This window comes from Carassius carassius, chromosome 11 (genome assembly GCF_963082965.1).
Source record: "Carassius carassius chromosome 11, fCarCar2.1, whole genome shotgun sequence".
NCBI lineage: Eukaryota > Metazoa > Chordata > Actinopteri > Cypriniformes > Cyprinidae > Carassius > Carassius carassius.
The window spans coordinates 27,351,511-27,363,810 of record NC_081765.1 but is presented as its reverse complement, the minus strand read 5'-3'; the positions used below and the strand labels follow the sequence as shown (position 1 = coordinate 27,363,810).

The following is a 12,300-nucleotide window of genomic DNA, read 5'->3' as shown; positions in this document are numbered from 1 at the left end:
TATACATAACAAAAAAGTGTGAAACAACTGAAAATATGTCATGTTCTAGGTTCTTCAAAGTAGCCCCCTTTTGCTTTGATTACTGCTTTGCACACTCTTGGCATTCTCTTGATGAGCTTCAAGAGGTAGTCACCTGAAATGGTCTTCCACAGTCTTGAAGGAGTTCCCAGAGAGATGCTTAGCACTTGTTGGTGCTTTTGCCTTCTGTCTGCGGTCCAGCTCACCCCTAAACCATCTCGATTGGGTTCAGGTCCGGTGATGACTGTGGAGGACAGGTCATCTGGAGCAGCACCCCATCACTCTCCTTCTTGCTCAAATAGCCCTTGATGCCTTCAGTCTGACTCTACAGTTTACATAGTCATGAAAATAAAGAAAACTCTTTGAATATATATATATATATATATATATATATATATATATATATATATATAAAGGAATGTAAGCATAGACGCCTTAAGACCTTAATGTTACCTTTTAAAAACTAATTGCAAACGTTTACGCAAAGTGTATTAAATATAATCTACAAATCATGCAATACTGTACAACTAATTAAGAAAGGTTTTGAGAGATAGGCTAATCAGTCCAATGAGAGACAAGTACTAATCATTCTAATTGTTTATTAAATAATTCTTTCTTTTCACTAATTAATGTTTATGTTTTTATTAAACACATTAATAATGCTTATATTTTAGCATGTGCAATTTCACAAAGTATTTATAATGTGGCCAAAATTGCTTAATATTCAAGAAGGACATATAGAAATATGAAATAAATGTAATGTTATTATAGATTACAAAGAGATTTATAATGAAATACATCCAAAAGGTCATTATATATATATATATATATATATATATATATATATATATATATATATATATATATATATATATATTCCAACACAGATTATAAATATATTTTGGAATATATTACAAGAAATTTATTATTTAACTGTTGTAATAATTTCCAAATTTACACTCATTTGTGTCATGTAATAACAATATTCATTATATGTATATATGTATATATATATATATATATGTGTGTGTGTGTGTGTGTGTGTATTTGTTTTTCTATTCTGGTGGGGACTTAAACCTGAATACACACAGACTCATGGGGACTCGTGTCACGGAGGGGACCTAAATTGACCTAAAAATGCAGAAAGTTTCCTGTGAGGGTTAGGTTTAGGGGTAGGGTTGGTGTAGGGCGATAGAAAATACGGTCTGTACAGTATAAAAACCATTACACCTATGGAGAGTCCCCACAAGGATAGCTGACCAGACGTGTGTGTGTGTGTGTAAGTGCTTTATTGTAAAAATTCAGGTATCTACTTTTGAGTATGATTTCAGTTTATCATATGTTATTATGTTTTAAAAAGGAAGAAAAAGTACCCTCAAAAGATATTTTATCATATAGCCAAATTGTGTTAAATGAGAAAAGCAAAGAATGAGAAAACAGAATCAAAATGTAGCTTTAAAAATGTATATTTAATTTAGGTTTACACATGCTATGCTTTGTTTCAGAAGTTGCATCTGAATCAACATATATTTACAGACTAAAACAGTTTGGTTATCAGCATTCTTCAAAATATCTTCCTATGTTCCTCAAACGCAATAAAGACATAAGGTTTGAAACAACATTGGGTTGAGTAAATGTAAATAAACAGAATTTCTATTTTTGTAAAACTATGGCCAACTATTTATTAAATTGAAATGATATCCTACTCAAAATATAATATAATAATAAAATAATAATATTACTTCCTTATTAATTTAACTGTTGAATAAAATCATTTCCACATTTTCACTTCATGAGACTTCATGAGACAAAAGCTTATTCAGGGGCATTTATCCCCTATATGTACAATTGTAAGGGCTCTTCTTGCCATCTTCGCGCTCTTGCAAACTGGATGCTCTGACTTGCCGTAGAGTCCTCGTAGCCATGAGAGGTGTGTCCATGTAGATGAGCGAATAAATTTGCATCTTAAGTGGCGTGTCGCGTTAACTTAACGTCGGTCGGCGTGTGGCGTTATTTTAACGCCTGGTGGCGTCTGGCGTTAACTTATCACGTAACGGCGCTTATTTAACGCCTGGCGGCGTTATGAAAACGGCGTTTTAAAATGAATACGGCGTTGAAAAGCACGCGTATTCTGACCCATTTGGCTTTCCATAACAGACTTGGTATTGTTCTCTGTCTCTCTGTTGGTCTCATAACACGAAAATGAGATTTACACCTTGCTTGATAATAAATCTGCATTTAATCAAATTTGGTTTTCTTTGATCTGAAAAATCGGAACTCTTCCAACATATTTAGTAACCTTGGAAATTGCCAATTTTCCTCTGATAAAGATCCAAACTTTACACAGGTGTCTAGAATCAATACAGGAGTATACAGAGTTCATTACTGCCATGACCATGACTTAACCCAAACAAACTTATGTGTAAACACAAGTAAACACTGTCCACATGATTTAACACTTAAGCCTTTCATGGGTGAACAAACGTTTCAACAGAACTGTACAACACAGGGGCTAAAGCACAATCAACAGGACCACAAACACAAACACTGTAATTCAGTAAATACAGGTTTTTGTTGTCATGAATGAGGTTAGAAGTTTACGAAACAGGAGAGTGGGATCTTACTATTAAAAATAGGAATGATTACCAAAACCAATGAATTCTATTTTTAGAGCAGTGGTTGCTATTTGATTTTTTTTTCATAGTGTGATTTTTGCTAAATTATATTAAAAAGTTGAATTAACAAAGTTGTATCAACAATTAATAATTCTAATAACAGTATATGGAACCCACAACATTTAAAAAAACTAGAACATACAAAAAATATTATCCATGTTTTTTTGAGGCATATAATAACAAGTGAGATTTTAGAGATATTTTAAATGCCTCAATTTTAGCAATCAGGGGCAGGATTCACGAAACATTCTTAAGAATAAAATTCTTTTTAACTGCCAATTTCTTCTTATTTTCTAACTTAAGAAAAAAGATAAGAATATTTTGTATTCCCAAAAATTCATTTTAAGAATATTCTTAACACCAACAACAGCTACATATAATACATAGGAGGACTAGGGATGTGCCATGTGTGTGTGTGTGTGTGTGTCACCTTAGTCTTTAAAAATACCTTTATGTATTTGACAGTTACTGAAAATATGATGATTTAATCATCTTAATAAAATTCTTAGTGGATGTGAAATATTCTCAAATCTGTTTGAATGCATAATACTATATATTGACCATATTGTCAATACGTGTATATATACATTTCAGGGATGTGTTACAAAACCTTTTGTCATCAGAAGCCATAGTCTCATGGATTTAGGATTGTGGCATGTTGGCTGTTTAGTGTTGTGGCAGAAAATTCTAAATCAAAAGACTCCATTGTACACTAAATACTACTTGTATCCAATGGGATTCAACATTTCTACCGTAAGACAGTAAAATCTTGTCAGCTTGCTTTTGAAGGTTTAAATGCAAACCATGTGCTTTGACATGTTTTGAGCAAAACTCCAGTTACAGTGCAACACAAATATTTGGATTAGTTTGGGATAAGATGTTGCATGCAAGAGTTATGATATTATGTTCATTTTTTTAACCACCCCCTAAGTGTGGACATCAGAAAGGATAGTATAAGATAATAATAAAACTACATTTAAAAACCAGCTTTTACTTTGCCGCAAAAACACATTATAATATGCTTTTTTTTTCTTTTTGACATTCAAGGAAATCAGATAGGATAATATCAGATTATATCGGTTTCAGACAAATATCAACTGTTTGGTGGTGAATAACTTTTTGCATTTGACCTGTGAGCTATTTTTGACAATTTAACTTACATCCTATTTTTCTAGATACATTACAGGTATTTAAACCATCCGTTTACACGGTCCCTCTTACTCGTTCATTCCAAGTCATTTGTTAAAATGCTCCAGTCTCTCGTAGCTATCTTCAAACCATCGCTTTAAAGACTCTGGGAGGGGTCATGAGTTCGTAAACATTTCCGTGACGTACTTTTAACGCGTCGCTGTCTGCTTCTCCCGCGTACGTCATTTGTGTTCGACGAACGAGCCGCTGGCTTGCATGTGGAAATGTTTCCTTGAATCCTCCGAAGTATTTTTATATAAAATGTCCTCTGAACCTGGCGCAAAGGAAGATCGTGCACAAAAAGAGGAGCTGAACAAGAAGGTTTCCTTTCAAAAATACTTTGTATAGCCTATATAATATCATAACTTTATGTAAAATTGGCACGATTGCAGTACGTTAATTAAATTTAGTAGTAAATTATGCTTTTAATTAATGTTTACAAACCTTTACGATTCATTCCAAGATAAAAGAGCAAAAGATTGTCGTTGATGAGTTGAGCAATTTGAAGAAAAACAGGGTATGTATGCTTTCTACTCGTTTTGTTATATTAATTTCTGTCATTAATTTCTAATTTCTGTCATTTTTACATTTTGAGTAGCAAATGCTGACAAAAACAAACATGCGAAAGTTTGGGAACCCCTTGCAGAACCTGTGAAAATGTGAATAATTAAAAAAAAAAAGAGAGATCATACTAATTAATTTGTGATCCGGGAAACACAAGTATCTTCTGTTGCTTAGAAGGGCAGAACTAAATGGAGAAAAATATATATTTCAACAAAATAAGAAAAATTTGAATATCTTCATTGTGTTAAACAGTTTTCACCCCCCAACTCTTAATGCATCTTCTTTCCTTCTGGAGCATCAGTGAATGTTTGAACCTTTTTTAAAAGTTGTGTTTGAGTGCCTTAATTGTCAGTGTGAATAGATGCATCTCAAAATCATACAGTTACTGCTGGAAAGGGTTCAAATATGCAAAGATGCTGGAAAACTGAAGAATCTGTAGGACCTTAAAGATTTATCTGAAGAACAGTTCTCGGTTTAACTTTTCAGAACAAACAAGGGTTTAATTATTTAACAGTCGTTGATCATCCAGGTAACTGCACACAGTATTAAGAACCAAGGGTTCCCAAACTTTTGAATGGGGTTATTTTAATAATTTCAGCAATTTTTTTTTGTGTTGTGGACAATGTAAACATTTTATGTACAATATCTTACTCAGGACAGTACTAAAAAAAATGCATTTAGTATGATCTCTCTTATTTTGTAAAGATTATTCACATTTTCACAGATTCTGCAAGTTGTTCCCAAACTTTCGCATTCCACTGTACCATATATTATGAAAAACACTTTAAGCTATAACCAGTAATAGTATAATCAATCATCTTTGAAACCAATATTTCCAATTATTTTAAAAGCTTCTTCTTCAATAAGCTTGCACTGTTTCATAACACTTTGCAATTTTGAAAAACAAAGAAAAAAGGACCAGAACATTATATACACATCATGCATATAATCCATTGCTATTTTCCAAAACACTGGGATTCAGATAATACAATGTCATGTTTTTCTTGAGAATATTGCATGTAATTTCAATCGAAGAGATATCCAAGTGTACCTCAAGGTCAGTGGTCTTCTCATGGCATACCTTTAGATGAAGAAAATAGAACCTGATTTCGTTTTTGAAGAATTATAATGGTTCCTGTTTAGATTGTAGATTTGTTAGTATATCATGTTCTGGTACTCATAAGCTTATTCTTGCAGAGAGTTTACACCCTGCAGCCCAACAGCAATATATTCTTCCTGGCAGACAAAGGAGAGACCCTTAGCACTTGTAAAGGTAAGATTCCTAAACAATGAATCATAAATGACAAATAATAACTGTACAATTAGAGCGCTTCTTAATATGACCATCATCTTGTCTCTTATAGAGGATCTGGATAATATGAGAAAAGAATATCGAGATATATAGTGCCTTGAGATCATGTGTGGTATCTGCTGCGTGGTCAGTTTGACCACAGCGCATAATCCCCTGGACAAGCATGTCCATGAAAATCTCAAGCACAGAGGGCCCAACTCTAGCTGGGACATTACAGAGCCAATCTCAAACGGCAGTTTAGTTTTCTCTGCACATGTGCTTCACATGAGAGGATGCTTGACACCTCAGCCTCTTCAAGATGACAATGGAAACATGCTTCTCTGGAACGGAGAGGTATTTGGTGGTCTGAGAGTAGAACAGGGAGAAAATGACACCAAAGTTGTTCTCCATCACCTGTCAATGGCGCAAAGTGCCTCAGATATGCTATCTTTACTATCGCAACTCAGAGGACCATGGGCCTTTATATATTACCAAAAAGTAGAGCGCTGTGTCTGGTTTGGGAGAGATTTTTTTGGAAGAAGAAGTCTGCTTTGGAAATTCGATCCTGAAGGAACATCTTTCACACTTTCATCAGTTGCTTCCCTGCCAGTAGATGATATTCAGTCCCAATGGGAGGAAGTACCACCTAGTGGAGTGTACCGATTTGACCTTAAAGACTCTTCACCTTTAGGTCCATTTGTATTTGAATTTTTTCCATGGGTTTTCCACAGTGGTGAAGAGCCAAATGAAAGCCCGGAATTGAAATGCGTAGGTCTTCCCAGATCTGTCACTGTAAATAGTTCTGGACTTTACCTAAGTTCTCCTATTTGTCCAATGAATATTTCCATTTCGTCATTTACAACTGAACGAGATCAGAATGTTTCTCAAACCTCTGTTGAAAATCTGAAAGGATTTTTAACAAACTCTAAAAAGAAAGCAGTGGTTAGCACGCTCATTGATATTCTAAGTGAGGCAGTCCGTAAGAGAGTACAGTACCTACCTGCTCAAGATGAAATGGCGATCCCCAATCATATGAAAGCTGATATTGCCATTCTTTTTTCTGGGGGAATTGATTCAATGATATTAGCTGTCCTTGCTGATAGGCACATCCCTGCAGACAAACCCATTGACCTGCTCAATGTTGCTTTCAAAATCCAAGAACGAAAAGTGCCTCCCAAGTCTTTGAAGAAAGGGAAAAATAAGAAGAAAGGCTGTGATGCTGATGAAATGCAATCGGATCAACAGAGCTTTAACTGCTTTGATGTGCCAGACAGATTAACCGGTAGAGCTGGTCTGCAAGAACTAAAAAAACTCAGTCCAAAGCGCAAGTGGAACTTTATCGAAATTAACATAACTCAAGAGGAGCTTAAAGAAATGCGACAGAAATGCATCTGTCATTTGGTGCACCCTTTGGACACTGTTCTGGATGATAGCCTCGGATGTGCCGTCTGGTTTGCCGCCAGAGGAATTGGCGTCATAAATGAGGGCATAGAAGAACTTTATACTTCAGAAGCAAAGGTAACTTTGTTTTTCTGTTTGCACTTGAATTGTGGAAGTCCTAGGTCATACTGTATAAAATTATATGTTCCTCTTCTCGCAGGTGGTTTTGACTGGCATCGGAGCAGATGAACAGCTGGCGGGATACTCCAGACACAGGGTGCGGTATAAGAACTCAGGACTGGAAGGACTCGTCAAAGAGCTGGCCATGGAATTGGGACGAATATCCTCAAGAAATCTTGGAAGGGATGACCGAATCATTGGGGACCATGGAAAAGAGGCCAGGCAAGAATTACACTTTGCAGCTCAAGGAATATTTAAGGTTAAAGGACTTGTTCAACCAAAAATGAAATGCTATTGTATTGTACATAATACATGTACTTCTTTTATCTCAGATTCCCGTACTTGGATGAAGATGTAGTCAGTTTCCTTAACGGACTACCTGTGTCTGAGAAGGCTGACTTGTCTCTATCTAGAGGAGTCGGAGAAAAGCTGTTACTGAGGTTGGCGGCTATTGAGTTGGGATTGGGACTCTCTGCTCTCTTGCCTAAGAGAGCCATGCAGTTCGGCTCCAGAATTGCTAAATTAGAGGACAACCATGAAAAGGCCTCGGATAAGTGCAAAAGGCTTTTCACCACCTAATTTAATATTCTGACAGGTGTCTTTTCTGGTTCTGTTCTTTTAACATGGATATGCTCCTTAAATGATTGGTTTGGAGAATTGGGAATGAGTACAATTAACACATTTATGGCAATAAAAAACAATTAAAACCAGTTTTATTCTGTATGTCATTACATGTTTGAACTACATTAAATAAACAGAAGGATTTTGAAGTTGGTCCTTGAAGTATTTGTCACATTCTATGTATGATGGAAGATTTCCCACATCAAATCGACCAGATATCCTGTGCACGTACACAGGCCTCCTAAAATAAACCGATGGTTATTAAAGTAATTGAATGTCAAAAAACACAATGCCTTATTATATGCCAGTAAGTAACCTTAATATGAGCCATGAGAGAAAGGTCCCTGGTGCATCCCGCTCTTCAAGGGGTGCATTCTGCAAGGAAAAGAGTTGCATTACGAAAAATAACATGATAGAACAGCTAAATAAATATAAACTGTACCTTTTTCTCATTGAGAAAAATGTCCAAAAGCGGAAGTGAGGTTCTTGAAAACAAGTAAAAGCAAGGACACTGCAAAGCGGTGATAACACATTAAAGATATTGACTCTAATATTAAGGACAAATAGTATTGAAATGTCATCTTGTATCAAACAATACAAAAAAAACCTACTGCATTACGTGAACTTGTTTCACTCAAGAGAGGTTTTTCCTTCATACAGTGTACTTTAAGGTTCTCATCCAAATCCAGAATCCCATATTTGGATGTTTCTGAAGGTGGAAATAGTTTTAATAATTAGTTACAATATATTTAGCTTTTTTTAAGTGAAGAAAAAAGGATGTTTACCTGCATCATTGCACTGGTATGACAGCACTAAGTTGCTTTCTTTGTCTTTACTTTGCACTTCAAAGAACCTCTCTGTGAATTTCCTCAGGCTGAAATCCTCTTTGAATAAAGTATCTCTGCAAAAAAAAAATATATATATATATATATTTGTTTTTTTCAAATTTTAAAGCCATTTCAAACATTTCGCTGGACAGTGCATTATTTTATCTGATGCAGGTTATACCCTCCGATAACTAGTAAGTGGTCATCCACAGCACACAACTTGACCGTTAGCTGAAGACAGGCAACAGCACCATGTCTGTCCTGCAAACACATTTGTTTGAAAAACAATCAGCACATTACAATAATTTCTGAGGGATCATGTGACACTGAAGACTGGAGTAATGGCTGATGGAAATTTTCTGGTTTGCATCACAAAAATAAATTCTATCTTAAAAAAGAAACAATTATTTTATATTGTTATAACATGTTTTTCTGTATTTTTGATCAAATAAATCCAGCCTTAATGAGCATAAGATATTTCTTTAAAAAACATTACAAGTCTTACTGATCCCAAAATATTGAGCGGTTGTGTGTGTGTGTGTATATATATTTTAATTCACAAATAGCTCCTTCCCGTGTTGCTCACCTCATTTCTTCTTGTTCCATCATTTATTATTTTAACATTGAGGAATTCTTGAGCCCACTGCTGGAATGCTTCATGGTAAAGATCATTCGTCTGTTCAATAGATGATACAGTTTATTATTTTGTGCATGATAATCATGCAATTCAAACACGGGCTGTAAAAGCTGAATATTGTCATATTTAAAAACAACAACAACAAAACAGTTATTATGCACTCACCACCACATAAACTGTGTCCACACATCGTGTTTTGGTCAGTGCCTGGACCCAGTGTGTGATAAGGGCACAAGGACCGACAGGAAGCAGTGGCTTTGCAATGCCGCCCAGATGCTTGAAATTCCCGGTAGTGTCATTCTCGATATCCCTTTGCAGTCTTGTTCCATAACCTGCAGCTAAAATAACAGCTTTCATAGTCGGATGAAAATGAAAGTGACAAAAGCTTTTTTCCGCATTTGATTTAAAAAAAAGTTGGTTAAACCGTAAAGTTTTATACTTTGGAAAGGTTTCGCCAAGATCGTTTTCTGGGTAAAAGTTGCTGTGTGTTGTTCAGTCAGACCCACACATGCGCAGTACGTGCCACAACGTTTCAAAGCACTCTCACATCCGCGAAACTAACTTAGCTCATGAATATAAGTGATAGGAAGTCAAAATCATTTACACGAATCGTTTTAATTAATTTTGTTAAAGAAAGCAATATATCTTGTCGAGTTGTAATATATATTTTATTACCTCTTTGTCTTTATTAAATATGTACATAGACGTGCAAATTATATATATATATATATATATATATATATATATATACACACATATAAATATATATATATACATATACATATATATATATATATATATATATATATATATATATATATATATATATATATATATACATACATACATACATAACTATTAATACATAATTTAATGCAAATTATAATAATATACGATTCATTTTGGACTATGTACATGAATATAGACGCGTCTTTTGTTCTTTTGCTTTTTTGAATACCATACTTTATATAACATATTAATATGTTGAAAAGTTTATCTTACACTTTGTATTTTTTAGGGTGACTTGACTAATTAACATTCAGTCCATGGAATAGCCTCTGACTCATTTAAAGTATGTTTATTAATGTGAACTGCCGCTTTTAAATAAAATTATTAAAAAAAATACTAATCAAACTCTATCATGAGCTAGTCCTGCATATTGCACTGACCTGACTGCAAACGCGTGCAACAGCGCCATCTATTGGTCGAGCTGAAGAGTTGCAGAAGCGTCACTGGGGGTGACTGGTTGCTAAGAGCACAAAATTAAATTCGACAACTTTTCAGGGGTGTTTTTGAAAGGAAATTAATTAAGGAACAGTTTAGCTCCCAACATAATTTTTCTGGCTCCCTTTGACTCCAGTTTGCGCCTGGATTACAGAATGGTCCACCAGATTGTGAGGGAGCTGACTGTGGGAACAGGGGCGCTGCACAAGATCCCAGGCCCTATGCATAGGCAGTCCTAATGGGCCCCCCTCCCCTTGAAAATATATATTCCAGACTTTTCAAGGGCCCTCTCTTCCTTTGGGGCCCTGGTAATCAGTACTGGTTTTACCCCCAGTCCAGCGCCCCTGTGTGGGAATATATGGTTTTAACCAATTTCCTTTATCAGTCTGGTACCCAACTATGACCAGAGCTCCATGTGCCAGTTGCCACCAGCATATTACGATACAAAAGTCGGTCAGATACAAATAAAAAGATTATACCGTGAAGGCTCTCTGGCACAGGAGTTATATTGAGAAATGCATACACGCATACCCAAGATTTAAGGGGCCCTAAGCAGAATTTTATATGGGGGCCCCTTCGTGTCGCCAATACGACTGATTATTGTCAATGCTTGATTATTCACACACTATAAATCTAGCTCACTCATTATCAGTTTCATTTGTTGTAGCTGTGTTGCTTACATTACACCAATGTTTTTACCCTTGTGTGATTTTTACTTTTAACAATATAGCAAACCCACAAGAGTGCTCAGGTGTTAATTTGCACTTTACTATTCAGTCTTACAGTACTAATTTGTTATATAATGTGGTGTACTGAAAAGTAGCTAAATACATAGGTAGACAATGCATTTACAGAAAAGAATGTTATTTTAACAACATAAATTATCAGAACGTCAGAAAATTGCATAATCACTATAATATTTGTAAGAATAATGTTAATTTATTTAGGAATTTAGTTCATGAATATGCTTATAATGAACTGTTTTAGTAATTTATTTAGAATAATATTATAAATGAATAAAAAGCTTTTATCTATGTTCTAAAAAAAAAAAGAAAAAAAGAAGCCCCTTTCCTTTCCTTAAATGTTGTTCTTTGATTTTAGGTCATTCCTTAGTAATTTAGCATTTTTTTAGTCTTGCTTTTATATCAACAAGTGTATCAAAAGGTCTTATTTTGTTGTTGTTGTTGAATTTCCTGTACCGTTCTTGATAACTTTCAAAGAATTATAAGATTTGATAAGAAGGATATGATTTCAGAGAATGGTTCTCGTATTGCATAAAGTCTCAAGTCAACCCTTGGCACAGTAAATTCTCTCTGAACTTCACCCTGTGTTCAGGTGTCCAGCTAGAAGTGCGGGAACAGGGTGCAACAGCTCTGTGTGCCCTGGCAGGACAAATTCTGAAGCAACAGAAACTCATGGCAGAGCATATGGGCTACCCGGTCATCCTTGACCTTCTTCTGTCCTCTTCAAACAAAGTGCAATATGTGGGTAAGGCCAGATAAAAATTGGTCTCATTAGACACCATCCCAAAAGAGATCACCCAGTTCCATCCAACCAATCAGTCACCCATGAATGTAAGTAACAATCTCGCTGCAAAGCTGTCATCCAGACAGAAGAAGCACCAAATGCAATAAAAACAGCTTCCCATTGACTACGTGCTGACAGGCACTGGATAAACTGAGCAGATTGACTACC

At 35.2% G+C, this 12,300-nt stretch overlaps 3 protein-coding genes across 3 annotated transcripts; 2 read left to right on the top strand and 1 right to left on the bottom strand.

Moving 5' to 3' along the window:
- Nucleotides 1-4,142: 4,142 nt before the first annotated feature.
- On the top strand, nucleotides 4,143-5,948 carry LOC132153290 (ASNSD1 upstream open reading frame protein-like). The gene is made up of 4 exons (XM_059562666.1): nucleotides 4,143-4,202; nucleotides 4,345-4,398; nucleotides 5,643-5,718; nucleotides 5,810-5,948. Exons 1-4 carry the CDS (start codon nucleotides 4,143-4,145, stop codon nucleotides 5,848-5,850), a joined length of 231 nt encoding a protein of 76 aa, XP_059418649.1. The 3' UTR covers nucleotides 5,851-5,948.
- Nucleotides 5,863-8,079, top strand: LOC132153122 (asparagine synthetase domain-containing protein 1-like). Its single transcript, XM_059562376.1, has 3 exons — nucleotides 5,863-7,254; nucleotides 7,337-7,518; nucleotides 7,629-8,079. Exons 1-3 carry the CDS (start codon nucleotides 5,863-5,865, stop codon nucleotides 7,873-7,875), a joined length of 1,821 nt encoding a protein of 606 aa, XP_059418359.1. The 3' UTR covers nucleotides 7,876-8,079.
- Nucleotides 8,019-10,023, bottom strand: LOC132153123 (uncharacterized). The gene is made up of 8 exons (XM_059562377.1): nucleotides 9,547-10,023; nucleotides 9,331-9,420; nucleotides 8,926-9,005; nucleotides 8,703-8,818; nucleotides 8,529-8,626; nucleotides 8,360-8,428; nucleotides 8,234-8,292; nucleotides 8,019-8,158 (listed from the first exon to the last, which is right to left on the bottom strand). The coding sequence occupies exons 1-8, from the start codon at nucleotides 9,736-9,738 to the stop codon at nucleotides 8,038-8,040; spliced, it is 825 nt and encodes a 274-aa protein (XP_059418360.1). The 5' UTR covers nucleotides 9,739-10,023; the 3' UTR covers nucleotides 8,019-8,037.
- Nucleotides 10,024-12,300: the final 2,277 nt, after the last annotated feature.